General features: G+C 38.4%; 1 protein-coding gene across 1 annotated transcript in view; it reads left to right on the forward strand.

The window, feature by feature from the left end:
- LOC106079441 (aminopeptidase N-like) overlaps positions 1-19,830 on the forward strand; it is a 92,672-nt gene extending 72,842 nt beyond the window's left edge. The window contains exons 19-26 of the mRNA XM_056011821.1: positions 1,812-1,959; positions 5,481-5,566; positions 7,857-7,967; positions 9,170-9,251; positions 10,029-10,114; positions 12,363-12,506; positions 16,472-16,553; positions 19,654-19,830. Of these exons, the coding sequence (XP_055867796.1) occupies positions 1,812-1,959; positions 5,481-5,566; positions 7,857-7,967; positions 9,170-9,251; positions 10,029-10,114; positions 12,363-12,506; positions 16,472-16,553; positions 19,654-19,803 (889 nt within the window). The 3' untranslated portion in view covers positions 19,804-19,830. The remainder of the gene's footprint in view (positions 1-1,811; positions 1,960-5,480; positions 5,567-7,856; positions 7,968-9,169; positions 9,252-10,028; positions 10,115-12,362; positions 12,507-16,471; positions 16,554-19,653) is intronic.
- The last annotated feature ends 1,575 nt before the right edge of the window (positions 19,831-21,405 follow it).

The following is a 21,405-nucleotide window of genomic DNA, read 5'->3' on the forward strand; positions in this document are numbered from 1 at the left end:
TAAAACTCACCCTAAACAGGGGTCAAATACTTCTTCAAAAATATATTTAAAAAGGCCAACGCTAAGGCTGTCCAATAACGAAGTCACAAGGAGAATTCAGGAACTCAAAAGATACAGCCTGCTTCAGTCGAGCAATATGGCGTGAATGCACCATACGACCAAGAAGAAAAGCTTTTGACGTCATATGAAAAATTACGACGAAGCGACAAGGGGAGAGCAACTAGTGCACACAAAAAAACAAAACAAAATACCACAAATGACGTCATCGCCTATTGATGAAAGCGGCGCTACTAGAGCTGTGAACATTTTTACTACACAACTGAATAGATAGTTGCGACATATATATATGGCTGCATTTTGAGTAATATTTCATTTTTAATGTAAAAATAAAATAGTGGTCCTCCCTCAAGCGGGGGCCGGGAAATTTTCAAATTCTTCCTTTTCTTCCCCCCCCCCCCCCCTAGCTACGCCACTGTACATACGCAGTGACGTGTTATGAGATTGTAAGATTTGTGTGTGTGTGGGGGGGGGGGTTTAGAGATTGTGTGTTGTAAGGAGCTTAACGAACGCTACCTAGCTTTGCCCCAGTGGTGTAGCATCCATGGCGCGAAGGAGTTCAATGAACCCGGACCCAAGACCATTAGGGCCTACAGCCTGAAGTTTAGTAACCCTAGAGAGAAGGGGTTCATAGCACTTGAGCTTTTTTTTTTTTTTTTACATTTCAAAGTCTTTTGGTAATTGTACCAATATTACAGACTACTCCATTTTTGTTACACTCGAAATTTCGTCTCGTAAGGAGGGGGGGGGGGCCCACCAACATATTCTTAAACCCGGGCCCACAGGTACCTTGCTACGCCACGGCTTTGCCCCTGTACACTTTCGGTTATCTGTACAGACATAAGTTCCCCTTTCAAACCTTGCTATTTTTGGGGAAAATGATGTTCCTTCACCAGCGGTTAACGAACAGGGTATCATGTAGCCAGTACAACGACCAACAGCCTTTACTTTCACATCTCAAGTCAGGTGTCCATTAGAGTTGGGTGGACTCAAGGGCGCCCTCATTCAAGATTCCAGTCTTCACCGAAATTCGAACCCAGGACCCCAGGTTCGGAAGCCAAGTGCCTAGCCACACAGCCACCGTGCTGTACATTTATAAGTTATTTTCAAATCCTGTTTAACGTATAGCAGCTTTTGGAGTGTTAATTCAGTTAATCAATGTAGAGTTTAGAGTTAATCAATGTAGAGCTTAATCATTTTTAGTTCAGATTTAATTAATCGTGTAGAGCTTAATCATGTAGAGTTTAATCATTATAGTTTAGATTTAATCATCTATATGACTTAATCATGTAGAAATGAGAGTTTATCATCTAGAACTAATCATGTAGAGTTTAATCATTATAGTTTAGATTTAATCATGTATATGACTTAATCATGTAGAAATGAGAGTTTATCATCTAGAACTAATCATGTAGAGTTTAATCATTATAGTTTAGATTTAATCATGTATATGACTTAATCATGTGGAATTTAGAGTTAATCATGTAGAGTTTAGAGTTAATCATGTAGAGTTTAGAGTTAACTATGTAGAGTTAGACTTAATGATGTATATTTAATCATGCAGAGTTAAGTTTGTAGAGTTTCATCGAGTTTAGACTTCGTCATGTAGAGTTTAGAGCTAATCATGTAGATTTTATATCTTATCATGTAGAGTTCATTTCTTTTGACCTAACAATACTATTCATTTATTAATATGATTTTGTCCTGTATTTTGTTTTTAAAACTTATGCTGAATACTAATATGTACATCACAGATCGGATAACTTAGATTTAGAAACTGTTTTCTCAATCATGGACTACCTTAGAAATGAAAGAGAGTATGTCCCCTGGACTGTTACGAGATTGGAAATGAATTACATTAGTCAAATGCTAATATCGAGTTCTGCATTTCGAAGCTTCCAGGTCAGTCAGTAGTAAGTCAGTACACATATAATTACTTTATACTATATAAAACTCTGTCTGTCTGTCTGTGTGTCTGTCAGATAAAAGTTTGCACAGGTTATTTCTTAAACACCTCATCTCAGACCAAGTTTTGGGCGACTATTTCTTGTACCTGGCTCAACGAGAATAATTGTTTTAAAAATTAACCATTAGTTACTGGTAATTAATTACTTTATTTCAATTTTCGAACAATGGAAAGAAATGGTGCTTGCATGGCGAACTCAAAGTTGAACGGCGTGACAAAAAACAACCCCCACCCCAAAAAAAAAATAAAAATGAGATCAGGCTCATTTTGCCCTCACTGGCATAGAGCAAAGTAGCTGGCAGTAGATGGCCTCTGAAAGAGACTGTTGGAGTGCTCTCTCTCAAAGGCTTCTAGACACAAATTGACACCCAGAGAAATGGTCAACGAGTCTTGCATGGTGCCCCAACAGACTAGGTAATAGAAAAGAAAAGGAAAAAAAAAACTGGTTTCACCTTCACCTATCCCTTAGTCTGTTGAATGGTTAACCACATAAGATCTGTCAACCATTCTTCTCCATTCCTTTTAATTTTTTACCTTGAATAGAGCTCCTCCTTCGTGGTCGAAGATGAGCACATTTCTCATTTCCTATGGACTCGAAGATGACTGTAAAGTCCAATCCTCGTTTTAAAGGCCGGCCGCATATGTTTCATGGTTAGGTTTTGTTTGTCAGTTGCAGATAGGCCTGCTTCTTCTCTCAGCTTTTTGTTGATTCGGCGCTCTTTCGCCATGGCCACTCTTCTTGCTTCAAATCTTAAGACTCCGAGACTCGCAGCTTCTCACCATGAGGAGCGATCGAGAGCTAGTGCTTCCCAGCCGTGAATGTCGATGTCGCACTCCTTGAAGGAGCTCTTGAGAGTTTCTTTAAAGCGTTTGTATTGATCTTTCTGTGAGCGCTTTCCGGCACACAACTCCTGGTACAAAAGTTGTTTGGAAAGGCGATGGCCTGGCTTCCTTCCATCGAAGTAGGGAACTTTTTACTACGCATTGACACTGTTCATGTTGGACAGCTCTGACAAGAGTGACAATCAGGGTGGCTACCGTTATTTTTTTTTATTAGAGTTAGACCCCTTTATTACTTGATTCAAGTCCCTGTTAACTGTTTACAATGGCCACTCTCTCTTGAGTCTTTCAACTGACCAGTGTAGTTTGAACAAAATCTCCCTAATGTTTAACTACTACTTGTGTTGTTGTACTATTGCTGTGTTACTCAAGAGGAGTGTGCCACTGTTGTGGGAAGAGTATTTCGATAATGAGCTAAGTAGACTTTATTTATTTGTTAGTACTAAGTCGGTCTAAGTTGGTTTATGTAAATTGGATAGATTCTAGGTCTACTTAAAGAACCACCATCAATCATAGAGGCACAATAATGTCTTATGCCGAAAAACCAAAAAGATGGGTTACAATAATATACATGCATAAACAATGAAATGACGTCCTTCATGAGACACACTACTGTCTCGTATCTAAACAAAAGATGTCTTTCAAAAAAACATACAGGAGCATTTTGAGGGTTAATTATATTGACCGGAAACTGTCTTGCTACTTTGCTTTGTTTCATTATGTCATTTTCTTTGGTGAGCCTTTATTGCCATTTATATTTTTCATGATCTTTTTCTTTTGTTTGTAAATAAACTCCCTTTTTTGTTGCAACTGAAATCTCAGACTTATTACTTGTCTGTCTCAGTAGTTTTGTACATCTAGAGGCTATAGTTATTAGCCTAGATAGTATAATTGGGACCACAAAGTACCACTGGACTAACTTGCCAGTACAGTACAGGTCACTGGTCTTATGACCTATCCTAATTCTAGGTCACATTTCTGTGTCTGGTATGTAGTCAAACCAATGCACCTTATGGATACTTCCTTGAATAGAATTTTATTCAATGACAGCTTATTTCATTCTTTCTTGTTGTTTTCCATTTTGCTTTTTTCTGTCTGCATCCCTAACTGGTTCACCATGAATAAAATAAGTAGATTTTGTTTTTGTTTTGTTTTACATGGGAAGGGTTGCTACTCTTAATAATTGACACATAGACATCAATAAATATAGACTGGCCAATTAAAGAGTTTTATGAAACGAAAATTTGTGACTTGCAATTTTGTGTACTTTATTATACAGCATTTATGAGCAGTATAAAAGTTAAGTATTCATATCTATACACACCTATATATATTGTAAATAAGGAGGCAGTGTAGTTTTGTTTTAATCTCTAAGAATGAAGATCATGCAATTTTTCATATTTCGGAAATCCGAATACAATAGATATACATGTTTTCAAGTTACATGAAGTTACTTCCTTTTTCCAGTCTATATTTATTCATGTCTATGAATTGACATTTATCTTGGTTGAAAGACATTTGTGTAATTCTTCTAATTCTCTTAGTAATTATCTTGTGTTGTTTTTATTGCTCTATAGGCCTATATTACGTAGTTATCTGAAAATAATCGAATTTTGTTTCTAAACAAATGCAATTTGTTTTGTCATTTTTTATAAATCAGAAAGAGTAAAAGGCCAAAGACTGAGTTTACTGTCATCGGGATTAGTGTTGATGGGGGACCATTTATTATTACACTTTGTTCTAGTAAAAAGAAAGTAAAGCTACCCTTTCAGACCTATAGGGCAGATGATGTAAAGGTTATCTGATTCTGTGGCCTACGGTTTACGAGGGTGTCATGTGGTCAGCACAACGACCAACGCCTTAAATTTCCCCTACTAATGTCAGGTACCCATTAGAGCTGGGTGCCAAAAGATCACGAAATTAAAAAGCCCAGTCTTCACCAGGATTCGAACCCGGGACCGCCGGTTCAGAAGCCAAGCGCTTTACCACTCAGCCACCGTGCCTCACTTTGTTCTGTACCAATCAGTAAAATTCTGAATCCATTGCTGGACAACTATCCTGCAATATTTTTTTTGTTCAGCTTTATATGGTGGTTAACTTTGTCAAATGCATTAGAAAGGTCTAATAAAATGATATATCTATTATCTAAGCCTTTTGAAATAGATTATCAATTAGGCTTTATTAGTTGAATTTTCCTTGACATATATTTTCTAAAGCCATATTGATATGGAGTAGACAATGAACTTGTTACATATTACAAGTTCTAGTATTTCACATCTGATCCTTGCGAGTGACACTGGTCTGTAGTTTCAGATATATCTCCTTTTTTAAAATAGGAGATTGACAAACAAACATTGTCGAAACACAATTCTCTGACGCTGCATCTGGGCAAAAAGCCAGATCAAAGTCAACAACCCAGATATATATGTACCATGGACATTTACATAAGTTATGTATCATACTGTTCGAAAATGGTTTTTACATACAAGGATGGCGCAAGTGTTATGATACCAAATCTAAAGAATGATATTTTAGGGTAATGTGAGTTATATTAAAAATACCTAATCAGTAGTAAATTAAACTAGACTTGACTTTTTTTTTTCTTTCTTTTTAATAGGCATTTATGCAGAAGCTATTAAAAGATTCCTTTCAGTATTATGGAATGGACAACTCTGGAAACTCTGTTCCAAACAATGAAGTCATGTAAGTCCTCGAGCTATATAAGTGTGTATAAACCTAAGTGCGTGTTAAAATAAAACAAAATCTTTTCATTGATGGCGCAGCACCTGAGTTTTCTTCTCTGGGAAGAATTTCAGGATTATTAGAATAATGGATAATTTGAGGTATTCCGATTAGGAAACTGGTGTTTGCTGATGATGTGGCACTGACCTGTTATTCACAAGATGAATTACAAAGGAAAGTAAATGCTTTGGCAGCTATGTGTCAAGAGTGGATTATTAGACTAAGGGATCATTTGGGGTATTCTGAATGCCAACGCAATGCATTCAAGAAATGACGGAGAGCCTAGACAGAGAGGCACCCAAAATTGGCCTCCGCATAAACTTGGGTAAGACTAAAATTATGCGAGTGGGATATAAGGCAAAGGGTGTCCCCGTCAGACATGGCGAGTCAAAGCTTGAAGAGCTGGATAAATTCACTTACCTTGGCAGCATCATAACAAATGATGGAGATGCTTACCATGATGTAGCGTGCCGAATAGGAAAGGCAGGGAGCATTTTCCAAAGGCTGCAGCCTATTTGGACTAGCCAGGCCATTGGACTCGAGACAAAAATACACCTTCTCAACACAATCGTCATTCCAACTGCTACATGTGCATGTGAGACGAAGTCATCTGTCAAAATTGAGAAAAGACTAAATGTGGTTCAACAGAGATGGCTGAGACGGATTTTGGGAGTCAGTCACACAGATCGGCTCTCAAACAAGGAAATCCTATGCCGAACTGGGAGTCGAACACTTAGTGAGGTTGTGACTGAGCGTCGCATGAGGCTTGCGGGATATGTTCTACGTCAAAATGAATTACGCACACCAAGAGTTGCGATAACATGGAAGCCAAAACGAGGAAAGCGCAAACAGGGACGTCCTCGTATTACTTGGCGACACACCTTCATGGAGGACCTCAGAACAGTGGACACCAGGTGGGAGGAGGCTTCAGGCATTGCCAGTGACAGATCTTTATGGAGACAGCTTGCCGCCCAATGCGCCAAACGGCGCGGGAGGACTAAGTCTAAGTAAGATTGCCAATGCTAATGCACTGAACTATTATTCACAAGATGAATTACAAAGGCAAATAAATGCGTTGGCAGCTATGTGTCAAAAGTTCAGTATTACAATAAGCCTCACTAAAGTCTCACTAAACCTGAGATAGATTATGTCACAATGCTTAAAAGAAAGACCCTTTGTAAGTATCAGAAATCACATCCTGGACTAGCTGCTACCATGCTAGCAAATCATCCAAGTATCTCACACATGCAGTCTGATTATCTTTCTAACCGATGCAAAAACATTCCCCCAAAGCCTGGAAAACTCTTTGATTCTTCCTATTTAAAACAACCCAAGATAGCACTTATAAAACTCAACAACAACTGCGGGGAAGCTGCACACTAGGTCAACGAGGATGGCTGCCTGGTCGTGCGGTTTGCGCGCTGGACTGTCGTTCGGATTTATCGATGGTCCAGGGTTCAAACCCTGCCCGCTCCCATCCCCCGTCGTCCTGCGGGAGGTTTGGACTAGGAAGTAATTATCTTCAACTCTGAAGGAACATCCGAAACATGTAAAACAACAAACAACGATACATAAGACTAGGCCTACCTTTAAACTATTGACAATGTGGTGGCTAATTCAACTTTTTCTTTAACAAAAGCATTACACGTTCTACAATGGAACAGACGACACTTTCACAACCGGTAAATTTATTAAAAAGGAAATCCTACAAGAAATTAATTATAGGGATTGATACGTTTTCAAGTTTGAAATCCAGAAAAGAAAAAAAAACAACAACAACACTATAATCAACTTAAGGTTGCATTCTAGCAAAATTGAACTATAGATAAATTGTAACAACTGAAATTTTAATTTCATTGACATTTTATAATTGTTTAACAATCAATTAATGTAGTCAATTATAAAGTATGTGTATTATGGTTAAACAAACAAACATAAAACACGAACTTTTTCTCCGCGTGGGAGCGGGGGGGGGGGGGGGGGTGACACCCACCCTAGTGACGCCACTGCCTGGGATTAACTATTGTCAGCAGCCTTTTACTTCAAAAAAAGAAGATGATTACGTCCTACGCGCCATGCATTTAGTCATGCATATTAATTAACCAATGACCTAAATTCTGCTAGGTCCCTGGTTGTTCCTGGCTGGCTCAGGCAACCCATTTCATGCTCTTTACCCTTACTGGTACACGGATGTTAATCTTCTTTATAGGCATTCAGATTTTTTTTCTTTTTGACAAATTTGTGTTTGTAGACTAGCTAGAGCAACCATAGCATATCTGGCTTGTAGAAATGGAATTCAAGAATGTCTTGATGCTAGCAAACGTCTTTTCAAGGCATGGATGGATAATCCCCAAAATAATTTGTAAGTTGGAATAAGATTTATTTCCCTTTTTATCTTAAAATATACTCAGCTTGTTTGTTTTACATTCTTCGGATTCTTAGATTAACGGGTCAATTCGCCTTCGCTGGCTCAGAAGAATCCTAGGTGTTTAAAATATGGAATATGCACTGGTAGCCCTGTTTGCTCTCATTCTTAGCCTTTCCGCTTCCCCGGACGGACGTTTCCATGGAGATGCCACGCCGAGACGACGGGAGCATTTCCTTCGTGTGCTTTCGAACTCAAAGCTGCCTCCCTTGTTTGAGCGAGTTTAGACTAGCCAAGGGACATTACAATTAACTATAATATACTTAATCAAGACAAAATTGAGTAAAAAACAAACAATAAGTGAAGTTTCCCTTTCAGAAACTTAACTCTTTCTCTCCATAATTATTTACCACATTCTGATGGAATCAACGTTGGTATCGTCAGTTAGGAGAGAAAGAGTTAAGATCATCTGTTTCTGTGGCAACGGTTAAACAGCAGGGTGCCATATGGCCAGCACAACGATCAACCGTCTTTACTTTCCCCAAGTCAGGTACCCATTAGAGTCTGGTGGACTCAGGGATGTCCTAAAATACCCAAATTCAAAATCTCACTCTTCACCAAGATTGGAACCCACGACACTTGATTCGGAAGACAAGCGCTTAATCTCTATCAATATCCTTCTTTCTCTCATTCCTAGCCATCTTGTTCTCCAATCATGTACCCACATTCTGCAACGTCATTCGTCTGTCTACGCCACTACTTTTATGGACGCTAAAAACATTGCACAATATATTTATTTCCAAACAAAACTAACAATGTTGTAAATTTTAGAAAGGCAACTCAACAAAGTTCTACAATAAATAAGTCACTTAACAGCCTTCTATATTCAAACAGTCTTGTTCTTAATTCTACCAATCATTTTCTGAATACGGGCCACAACAGAGCCGTTCCCTGTTTCGCTCCAGGCCCTACTATAGCCTTCAGGAAGCACAAAAGTTCCCCAACAATTCAGACTTTCCCTAATCACTTGATGCACTGTTCTTTCTTCTAACCCAACGTTCAATAGTGCGCTCGTGCGCACCAAAAAACACTGGTGCAAGGCAGGGTAACAAAACTAGGAGCAGTATAAAGCTCAATAACTTTAGAACCACTGTATGTATCAAGAACTTTAAGTCTCATGGTATTTTTTATTTCATTAGAATTGAAACCGACTTAAAACCGACTGTGTACTGTTATGCCATCCATGCTAGTGGAGTCCAAGAATGGGATTTTGCTTATAAGGTCTGTTAAATATTTCACATTGATGTTTTCTTATGGAAAATACTACTTATATATATATATATATATATATATATATATATATATATATATATATGCTTATAGCATGCTCAGAGCGCTTTGGTCCAATCTCAGTTGTGGACCAGTGGGGGGAGGTTTTTAGGAGAAGTTTTTTTCCGTGCTGCCTTTAGGCGCTCAGTAAACACAACTCTGCCCGAGTCGAGTATCGAACCTCGAGCCCCCCTTCATAGCCCCCTTAGCCTCTCAACCACGCTTCCCACAGTTAATGTGATTATTTCTTATAATCGCTTTTTAAAAGCATTTATAAAATAAAAATAAGGAGGGAGGGAATGACTTGAATTTGAACTCATGGCTCAAACCTCCACAATCCGACATGCTAACCACTCCGCCAGTGGTGTTCTTTGAAAATAGAAGATTGTACAGTTATCTATTGTTTGTTTCAAACTTACATTAAAGCGGTGACCTTTAAATGCCACTAATTCAGCTCTATACCACAACTTCAGTCAAGTACAATTTCTTTCCCTTGTTCGAGGTTCCAAAAAAAAAATAAAAATTAATTAACTATAGTTCATTAACTAACTGGTAAATATTTTGTTATTGATTCTTGTGTTGTCAGGTAAAAGAAATAATTGTGCAAAATTACAGCTTGATCCGAGATTAGGTTTGGGAGAAATAATGTGAACAAACTTTTGGCCAGACAGACAGACAGACAGATTGAGTTTATATAATCTTTGTACAAACTTTCACTTCGTTTTTTAGATGTACAAGGAGACCAATGAAACCGCAGAAAAAAACTTACTTCTGGGAGGACTATCCTGTTCACTTTATCCATGGATTCTCAACAGGTAAACTTTGTAGTGACCTAGTTTAGTTAGAGAGTAAGATCTACATTTAGCACATTATTATCATTCCTGGCTCTTGTCATAGGCTTTTTAAAGATGCAGAACTTAAAGCCTTAACATTTTTCTGACATTATTTTAATTTAACCCACTGGCGCGAATTGGATTTGAGTTGCTTGTTATGCGTGTCATATAATGAATGTTGATATAACGATATAATGAACAGTAGATATTGTACATCAAAAATAGAAGAGGGGCCTCGAAAAGGGTCCTTTAAATTGGGCCCTGCAATTTGTAAAGACGGCCCTGTCTCAATGATCACCTTTCAATGAAATGATTGTGTGATTCTGTGAAACTCTATGTTTTTATGGGCTCTAGCTAAGTATTAGTTTAGTAAGTACAGTAAACCTTTAGGACCTTCCTTCTGCTGCAAATGTCATCTATTTCTGTGGCCCATGGTTAAAGAATGCTTCAGTACAACAACAAAAAAAACCGCATTTACTTTTTTCACCAACTAATGTCAGGTACTAATTAGAGCTGGGTAGACTCAGAGGTGCCCTAAAGATCCAGAAATAAAATGCTATGTTTTTATGGGCTCTAACTAAGGTATCAGTTTAGTAAGTACAGTAAACCTTTAGGACCTTCCTTCTGATGCAAAAGTCATGGTTAAAGAATGCTTCAGTACAACAACAAAAAAACGCATTTACTTTTTTCACCAACTAATGTCAGGTACTAATTAGAGCTGGGTAGACTCAGGGGTGCCCTAAAGATCCAGAAATAAAAAAATCCCAGTCTTCACTAGGAATTAGGAATCGAACCCAAGAGCCCCTGGTTTTAAAGCAAAGTGCTTTACCTCTCAGCGACCTTGCTTTAGTACCAGTAAAGGTCATTAACTTATTGTGGGAAGGTGCTGTAGTAGATAACAATACTGTTAGGGTTAGGGTTAGAGACTAGTTAGAGTACATTACATCATCATTGCAACATTATGTTTATAGTTAAAGTATTTTTCTGGTGTGTTGCAGATTAGGTCATTACATAAATGTGAAATAATGCTTCTGAAGATCAGGACATCCCAATAATGTCTTGCTGGTTGGGAAATTTCGAAGATCAGGACATCCCAATAATGTCTTGCTGGTTGGGGAATTTCGAAGATCAGGACATCCCAATAATGTCTTGCTGGTTGGGGAATTTCGAAGATCAGGACATCCCAATAGTGTCTTGCTGGTTGGGGGAATTTCGAAGATCAGGACATCCCAATAATGTCTTGCTGGTTGGGGAATTTCAAAGATCAGGACATCCCAATAATGTCTTGCTGGTTGGGGAATTTCCAAGATCAGGACATCCCAATAATGTCTTGCTGGTTGGGGAATTTCGTAGTTTTGCTTTGCTGATGAAAGATTAATTCATGTGGGAAGTATTTTGTGGGCGGGTCGATGAAGATAGTCGGGGTATTAAAAGTGTAGTAACTATTTCATTGAAAGTGCAATAAACAATGTATTTATAAAGTTGCAGTAAATAGCGTATTGAAAGTGCAGTAAATAGTGAAGTAAAAGTGCAGTAAATAGTGTATTTAAAGTGCAGTAAATAGTGCACTGACAATGCAGTAATTTAAATAGTGTATTAAAAGTACAGTAAATTGTGTATTGAAAGTGCAAGTAAAAATGTATAAAAATGTAAACTGTATAAAAACAAGTGCAGTAAATAGTGGTGAAATTGCAGTAAATTAAATAGTGTATTGAAAGTGCAGTAAATATTTTATTAAAAATGCAGTAAATAATGTATTGAAAGTGCAGTAAAAATGTTTTAAAAGTGCAGTAAATAGTGTATTTATAAAATGCAGTGAATGGTGTATTAATGAGCTGTAAATAGTGTATTTAAAGTACAGTGAATGGTGTATTTATAAAATACAGTAAATAGTGTACTGAAAGTGCAGTAAATAGTGTACTGAAAGTGCAGTAAATAATGAATTGAAAGTTACGTCCCTTTTCCATTACCTGTACACGTCTAAGGACATAAAGCGCTAGGCTTCCGTACCGAGGGGTTCTGATTCGAATCCTGGTGAAGACTGGGATTTTTAATTTAGGGATCATTAGGGCACCTCTGAGTCCACCCAGCTCCAATGGGTACCTGACATAAAAGGATAACTTTTATATTATTTTTAATAAAATGTAATAAAATGATTCCAAAACTAAAGCCTTAAAATATATTTTTGTTTTTATAACCAAAATAATTTTTTTTTGTTTGTTTTTTTTAGTTTTATGAATGATATACTGATAGAGAATTCTCCTATACCAACCCATGACGCTCTTCGCGTCTTAACACTTGTTGCTCAAAACCCAAGTGGAAAACCATTGGCTTGGCTTTTCTTCAGAGAAAACTTTCAGAAATTGACTAAGAAGTAAGATAAACAATAATTTTTTTAAATGTGTGCTTTAGATGGTGTACTGTTGTTGATATGGTGTGACTTCTTTTATAATGATGGTTTTTAATTAGTAGGTTTATTCTTGGACCAGTACAAATCTTTTATTGAGACACGCTATTTCCTCTTGCTCTCTCAAATTTCTCTCTCATCTCTCTCTCTCTCTCTTTCAACTTTCTCTCAACTTTCTCAGCTCTCTCTCACAACTCTCACAACTCTCTCATTCCTCTCTTTCAGTCTCAATATTCTCTCTCTCTCTCTCTCTCTCTTAACACAATCTGTCCGACTCTCGCTCATCTCTCTCTCTCAGCTCAATCTCTAAATTCTGGGAAGCGTGGTCGAGAGGCTAAGTGCGCTTGAACTTGGCTTGTCTTGGCTACCTAGAAGGGGGCTCGAGGTTTGACACCCGACTCGGGCAGAGTTGCGATTACTGAGCGCCTAAAGGCAGCACGGAAAACCAACTCCTAGATACCCCCTCCCCCCCCCCCCCACCGGTCCACAAATGAGATTGGACCAAAGCGCTCTGAGCATGCTATAAGCATGAAAGTAGCGCTATATAAAAGCTATAATAATGATTCTCTCTCTCCCAAAGCAGAAGACACTAGGGTCAATTCAGAAGATAATGACAGGGTTGGCTTAAGTAAATGGATGGAACTGGACACAGTGATTTTAAGAGAGGATCAAAGAAATGATCGTTCTTTATTTAGACTATGGGAAAAAGCGAATGCAGGAATGGTAGAAGAATAGAAAGAAGGGATTGGTATCATTTATAATTGAAGAAGGACTACTGTACAAAGAATGAAAGAAAAGATAGCCCTGGGGTAATAGAGGGTGGAGGACACGCACTAACCATGAGTTATATCAATTATATGAAGACCCACCAATAGTGAACGAAATAAAAAAGAACAGACTACGTTGGGCAGGTCACCTTGAAAGAATGTCAGACAACAGAGGGGCGAAAATCGTATACAGGCAAAAACCAAAAGGCAGGCGACTCAAAGGCAGACCCCGAATGCAATGGATAGATGACATGGAAGCAGATCTGAAGCAGCTTGGGGTTAGGGCATGGAGACGAAAGGCCCAGGAGAGATCTGAATGGAAGGATGTGTTAAAGCAGGCCAGAGCCCTCCATGGGCTGTAGCGCCACTGGGATGGATGGATGGATGGTAATAGAGCGACAACTTGTAATCCCTACGAATAGACGTGAACCAGTGTTAGAAATAGCACTCTCTACACCTTTAGCTGGACATATGTCTATAAATAGAACCAAGTATCGGGTATATTCGCATTTCTTTTGGCCTGGGGTAGATAAAGAAATTAAAAAATACATTAAATGTTGTGACCTTTGTCAAGGAGGTAAACACCCAAGAAAAGCTGTAATGGTAGAACTAGGGCGCATGACTATTATTTCCACTCCATTTGCTAAAGTTGCTATTGATATCATAGGACCACTCCAAATGACACATCGAGAGAATAGATTCATTTTAACGTTAGTTGATTTGGCAACAAGATGGCCGGAAGCTGTACCACTACCTAATACAATAACAGTTTTGAAGTCAACAACCTGGATTGCCCCCCTTCTCCTCTACAGTAAACAGGAGACCCAGGCTGACCAGAACTCAGTCCTGGCAATTCTCTCTCTCTCTCTCTCTCTCTCTCAACTCAACCTCTCAACTCGCTCTCTCAATTCTTTTTCTCTCATCGCGCTCTCTCTCTCTCGCTCTTAACTTTCTCTTTCAACTCTCTTAACTCTCAGTAATAATATACTAGTCGACGCACGGCGTAGCATACGCCACTATTTAGTGACGGGTGAACACTTCTTGAAAGACGCAGGTCTCCAATTGGGGTGAGGTTGTGCAAACGACTGTGAGTAAATGAAAAGAAGGAACTCTGGAGAGAGCAACATACAACTGTCCACGACTAAAAACAGGTTTTGGAAGATACAGGCATATCTTTTTTGAATGTTTGACCTTGTGCAAATGCTAATCTAACAGGGAATTGCATGCGCGTAAAGGTAAAAGGCAAATTTGAATCTGATAGTCAGGTTATAGACAGAGAATCGAGAGAGCTTGTTTGTTTGTTTTACATGTTTCGGATGTTCCTTCAGAGTTGAAGATAGTTTACTTCCTAGTCCAAACCTCCCGCAGGACGACGGGGGATGGGAGCGGGCAGGGTTTGAACCCTCGACCGTCGATTAATCCGAACGACAGTCCAGCGCGCAAACCGCACGACCAGGCAGATGAAATACATTTTTAGTCTGCCAAGTCATTAGCATTCGTCTAGTCATTCAATTAACAAAAGACACGCACAAACAGCATTCGTCATACTTTAGTTACTCCCAGCAATTTGCTATTTAACATTAGTCAGGCCTATATTAGAATATGCAACCTATGTTTTGGGATCCCACAGCTCATGAATATAACATATAAAAGGTAGAACAGACGCCAAATAGATTTGCAAGATTAATAAGAAACTAATATTCACATTTGATTAGGCATTATGGCGTAGTAGGATAAATAGTAAAGTATCAAAAATCCATAAGATACTGAACCCTAACTTAAAAATGGTAAGACAAATTTAATTAAATAATCAGACATATTTTTTACGGCATATGCTGGGACAAATTTGTTCAAGTGCTCCTTCTTCCCTAGTTAGTGCCATTAGAGCATGGAATGGGCTGCCTAAATCAGACAAGAAAACCAAAGACTTTGCAGAGTATAAGTCATTGATTAACATGCATGACTAGATTGACACATGAAATGCGTAGGACATAATGGTCCTCTCTTTTGAAGTATCGTCATCAATAAGATAAGCAGTTACTCTTTTTGTTCATGATGACTACGTACCCGATATCACCTGTATCAAATTTCCATTAGACAACTATAAACATCTTTATATAGCTGAACAAAAATTAACTTACTAAAATAAGTTACTCTAATCTACATATTCCACCACGATAGATTATTATCTAGCCCAAGTGACCTGCTAACCACTGTAAAAAAAAAAACCGTAAAATCAAACTCTATGGCCACATCACAAGGTCCTCAGGTCTCTCAAAAGACCTTCCTTCAGGGAACAGTACCAGGAAGGAGAAGAAGAGGAAGACAGAGAAAAAGATAGGAAGACAACACCAAAGAAGGGACACGTCTGTCAGTAAATGGAATTCTATCCAAGGTAAAGGACACGGAGGAATGGAGAAAGACGGTTAACAGTTCTTGTGTGGTGCCCCAACGGTCCAACAGACACAACTATAAATTACAGAAGTTTATAAAAATACGTTGGATAAGAGTTACAGTAACACTACAGATATCCATGTGTAAAATCTAGTCGTGCATGAAAATTAGAAACTTAAACTCAGGTATTCATGTTAAACACTGCTCTAATACATATGCTTGTATCAGATCTTGCCATCTAGGGGGCAGATGATGGAAAGGGCATCTGTTTCTGTGGCCCACGGTTAACAGGACTCTTCGTTTCAGAAGCCAAGCGCTCTACCGCTCTATCACCGCGCCTCTACTTATGTGAATAAGTCCTACCATATGGTATAAGAAATGTGCTTTTCTGTTTGTGTGTTTCTGTGTATTTTATTAGGTTTAAAAGAAAATATACACTTTTATTTTTGAAAAATACTTTTAATAAACCCAAGTCACTTTTATGGGTGGATGATCAAACACATACCTATATAGTTTATACCGTATAATATATATATAGGTCTGTGTTTTCAAGTTTTCCTCTCTTGTGGTCTGGGATTTATTTATATAAAAAAGATAAACTATTATGTATTTTATTCATCAAATAAATATAGTTATTATGTTTCTACTATAATGGTCACATAATAATAGTTGATATTCTATCTATTTTTTTTCTAAATCAAAAGCAGCTTATTTAACCGCTTAATGTCATTAATAAAACAATAATAAAACTATAGGATTACTACATTTCAGATTTGGCCAGCATATGTTCACCTGGGCAAATGCAATAGACACAATCACCAAGTTTTTTAACACAAACACTGAACTTTCAGAGGTAAGTAAACCTAGAGCCTGGTATGAAATTAAAAATAGTTATTCTGTAAAGTTTTGATTTTTTTTTTCGTGATTATAATTACTAATTATTGGTTAGACTATTAAGAGAATATGTGAACTGTGGCCGAGAGGCTAAGTGAACTTGGCTTGTCTTGGCTACCTAGAAGAGGGCTCGAGGTTCGACACCCGACTCGGGCAGAGTTACGTTTACTGAGCGCCTAAAGGCAGCACGGAAAACCAATTCCTAGATACCTATCCCTCCCCCCCCCCCACCCACCCACTGGGCCACAAATGAGATTGGACCAAAGCGCTCTGAGCATGCTATAAGCATGAAAGTAGCGCTATATAAAAGCTATAATAATAATAATATGCATATTCTGTTTGGGACCCTTCAACTCTAGTAAATATTAAGAAACTGGAACAGACACAGAATAGAGCAGTGAGATTCATTCGTCTTATCTTATCTTATATAATACAGACGTTACTTCAAAAAAGAAGATGATTACGTCCTACGCGTCATGCATTCAGTCATACATATTAACCAATGACTTAAATTCAGCCAAGTCACTGGTTTTCCTGGCTAGCTCAGGCAACCCATTCCATGCTCTAATAGCACTAGGGAAGAAGGAGTGTTTGTACAATTGAAGTAACGTCTTTATTATATAAGATAAGATAAGATAAAATAAGATAACAGTGTCTTAAAGAAAGAAAATCTTGTCAGACATTTAAGTCTCTCGGCAGCCATCTAGCTTCAGATGTGAAGAAGCAATGGATTAAAACGTTCTCGTTATTTTCTTGACAGTCACGTGGTGCACGTGCTGCTTCGGGATTGGTCAACGGCGTTGATAACACATTGAAGATGTCCGTGTAATCTACCAATCAGATTGTTTTTTATTTTCCATGATAAAACGAACATGTTATGTTATGTGCCAACTTCGCCTACGGCCTCCAATTACCTAAGGCCGGCCTTGATCTTATTATAGGCCTCGTCTGACTGATGGCAACGGTCTAGCGAGTGCAGCTGCCTCTATGTCATTTCCAAACATCCACCACTGAGTAAATGATGGCTGCCTGGTCGTGCGGTTTGCGCGCTGGACTGTCGTTCGGATTTATCAACGGTCGAGGGTTCAAACCCTGCCCGCTCCCATCCCCCGTCGTCCTTGCGGGAGGTTTGGACTAGGAAGTAAACTATCTTCAACTCTGAAGAAACATCCGAAATATGTAAAACATTTTACATTTTACAGACAAGGTGGACTCGGCCAGCTGAATAAAGAAATATTACATAATTACTTACTTAAGAAGCTTTCAATGTTTCAAATTGTCACGTCAATACCCGCATAAATTGGTTTGTAGGTTAAATGTATTATTTAATGATATAAGATTAGGGGTGGGCTGGGTATCAAAATCGGCCCTGGCATTTCTATACCATCCGGCCCATATATTGTATAGTATATGATGGACATCCAGCTCAAGGTCTACGGTCTACCTGTCGTCAAAATTATTATGTTAAATTTGATAATGTATCGATAGCTGTACACATGCTTACAGTGAACACTGTGTCCTTATAAGGAATAAAGGCTTTATATTGCTTTTTAATCGCAAAGTGTATAGGCCCTAAAAGGATGAAGCTCTATGGATATAGGCTATTACATCATTTAGGAAAATTTGTTAGATTAAATTAATAGGCCGTTGTAGAGTAGATTTTAAAAAAAAAACAACTACTTCGCTCAGGGGCCACTTCCCCTGAAAAAGGAATATTATCAAACATTTAACAATTTAATAGTGACATCCGTGCTTACTCTGGTCCTACTGGCCCATTTGGATACCGGCCCACCGGGCATTTGCCCTAACGCCCATATAGCCAGTCGGCCCCTGTATAAAATGCATGTTTGTGTAAAATCAAAGGTTTTGTTCAACGTAAGTCGATTCTCAAACTTTGTCATTGATTCTTCAAAAGTGTTTCAACTCTTCACCTATTTTGTCAAGGCAGCGGCATCTCCAGTGATCCTTCAGATAATTTTATGAAACTGTGTAACATATAAGGCACATAGTCAGGGGCGGACTGGCTATATGGGCATTTGGGCAAATGCCCGCTGGGCCGGTAGGGCCACCGAAATGCCTGATCGAAGTCACTATGGCACATATCAAGTTATTAAAGGTTTTATAATATTCTTATTATGTTATTATTATTATTTTTATAAAAGGCCATCTGAGCGTCGTGTTTAAACAAAAGTCTTTCACAGACATTACAGTGTAATACTCTTTTAATCAAACACATTTTCCGAAAATAAAATGTAGAATGTAGACAGTGCTACTAGTAGGCTTCATCTACTTCTACTAGGGCCTTCATAATTGCTGATTTAAAAAGACGCTATATTGCTTATTAAGATATAGAGTTCACTGTATGCATGCATATCGATACATTATCAAACTTAACAATGATTTTTAAGGACCGATACACATAGAAATGGATGCCCATCACATGATAGAGAATTTGTGGGCCGAATTTTATAGAAATGCCCGGGCCGATTTTGACACCCAGTCCGCCCCTGCACATAGTCCACATAGGCATTATAGGTTCGACAAGGAAAGATGACAAATTTCAAATAATCAATATTTCTCTCTTTATTTTTCATTTTTAGATTCACCCATGTTAAATATTATTAAATATTAGTTACCTGTAGACTTACATAAGCAATTTAAATAAGGTATTAAAATTTTTAATAATTTTCTATTTGAAAAGTATGATTAAATTGTATACAATTTTAATAAGATATAAATCTTATGTTTGTATGAGATAGTTGTTAATTCCATTAATGCAATATCATAATCATAGTCACAACATTTATAAATGAGATTCCCGGGCAGGGTTTGACAGTCCAGCACGCAGCCATCCTTAGCGACGTGTGAATACCCACTTGTTCCCCCCCCCCCCCTTTTTGTTTTTTCGTGGGTTGACTGTCCGCTTAAAAAAAAAAGAGAGTGATCTTTCCTTTACTTCTTCTTCTCGTCCAAACTCTTGCGGGAAGAAGAGAACTATATATATATAGATAAGATAAAATGATTGGGGAATGCACTTTAATTAATACCTTTATTTTCAGCTCAAGATGTTTAAAGCCAGCCATGAAGGCCAGTTTGGAAATGGAGAGAGCGCCATCAAGCAGGCTGTTGAGAAGGTCGAGGCTAATGTGGAATGGATGGGCAAGAATCTCGATCGTATTAGTACTTTGTTGTCTGCCTATGCTAATTAAATACAAATAAATTTTTAAAAATTATAATACAGTGGCTGAATATTTATTTTCTTTTTTTTTTTTTTCTATATTTCAGTAAGATAATTACTTGATCTAATATGATATATTTGCTTTTTTTCTTTAAACTGTGGACAACTGCGGAGCAAATACATAAAAAATGTTATCACTAAAGGGCATCTGTTTCTGTGGCCCATGGTAAACAAGGGTGTCACGCGGCCAGCACAACGACTAACCGTCTTTACTTTTCCCCAACTAATGTAGAACAATAAAACTCTATAATCATACTTTAAGAAAATGAAAAAAAAAGCAAACGAAGAGGAGACTTGACAAATATTGATAACGAAACAAAACTGACGTGAGAAAAATACTTTCCATGATAATTCTTGGCTACAGAAGCAAAAAAAAAAAAAATAAGAGATATAGGCGCTTGGTAGATCTATACCAGTGATTCCCAAAGTGGTCTATATAGACCCCCAGGGGTCTACGAAGACTTCCAAGGGGTCTACGAGAGAAAAAAAGTTTGGGAACCACTGATCTATACAAAGATGCCACAAACCACTAGCTAATAAATAAGGCTTGTCTTCGAGTCCGAAGATTAGTGAGGAATGCAGTATTTCCAGTGGCTGCGCAGCCCCAGCTGTGACTACATATTTTGCCACACCCATGGCTAGCTAATATAAAACCCAAAAAAAAAGCATCTCGACCCTTAGGCATTACAGCTAGGTTAGCCTAATCAAAGAACTAAGTAACTAACTAGCACCGGTGTTCAAAATACTGTTACAAATGACCAGTGACAGGAAGAAGTTAACGTGTGACCTCGACGAGATAACACAGCAGCGGGTGTTCCCTGGAATGTACATGTATAAACAGAGACAGGATGTGACGTGTCCTTACATGTTATTCCAAAAGGTACTAGCAATGTCCAGTGACAGATAGAGGTCACAACTTGTGACCCCGGCAAGATGACACTGCAGCCGATGTTTTCTGGAATCTACATGTATAAACAAAGACAGGATGTGACGTTTCCTCACGTGTTATTCCAGAGTATACTAGCAGTGTTTGTGCAACTTTGGACAAGCGATTAGGGACTCTATATAAGCCAGCGAGTTAATGTGAAAGTCAGTCGTGATTGAGTCGTGAGTGAGCCGTTACAGTCGATACAGACAATGTAAGACGTGTGCGGCTCTGTGGAAGAGAAATGTGTACGACTCGATGCAAGTTAACTAGGGTAGAGTTGACTGGAGTGAACAACTGTCGTTAAAGTCTATACAGCGAACTACAGTGGACTTGAGCCGTTACAGTCGATGTAAGACGTGTGCGGCTCTAGTAGAAGAGAGATGTGTACGACTCGATGCAAAACTAGGGTAGAGTTAACTGGAGTGGACTACTGTCGTTAAAGTCTATACAGCGAACTACAGTGGACTTGAGCCGTTACAGTCGATACAGTCGATGTAAGACGTGTGCGGCTCTGATTCGGTAGACTTGAGTACGACTTGGTTCAGCTTTGGGAGACCTGGAGCGACACTGGGAAGTGTGTCGTTGGTCTGTTCTGTGGAATACGGCTCGAGGAAAGTTGAGAAGAGATGAATTGCAACGAAGTGA

This window comes from Biomphalaria glabrata, chromosome 15 (genome assembly GCF_947242115.1).
Source record: "Biomphalaria glabrata chromosome 15, xgBioGlab47.1, whole genome shotgun sequence".
Taxonomy (NCBI): domain Eukaryota; kingdom Metazoa; phylum Mollusca; class Gastropoda; family Planorbidae; genus Biomphalaria; species Biomphalaria glabrata.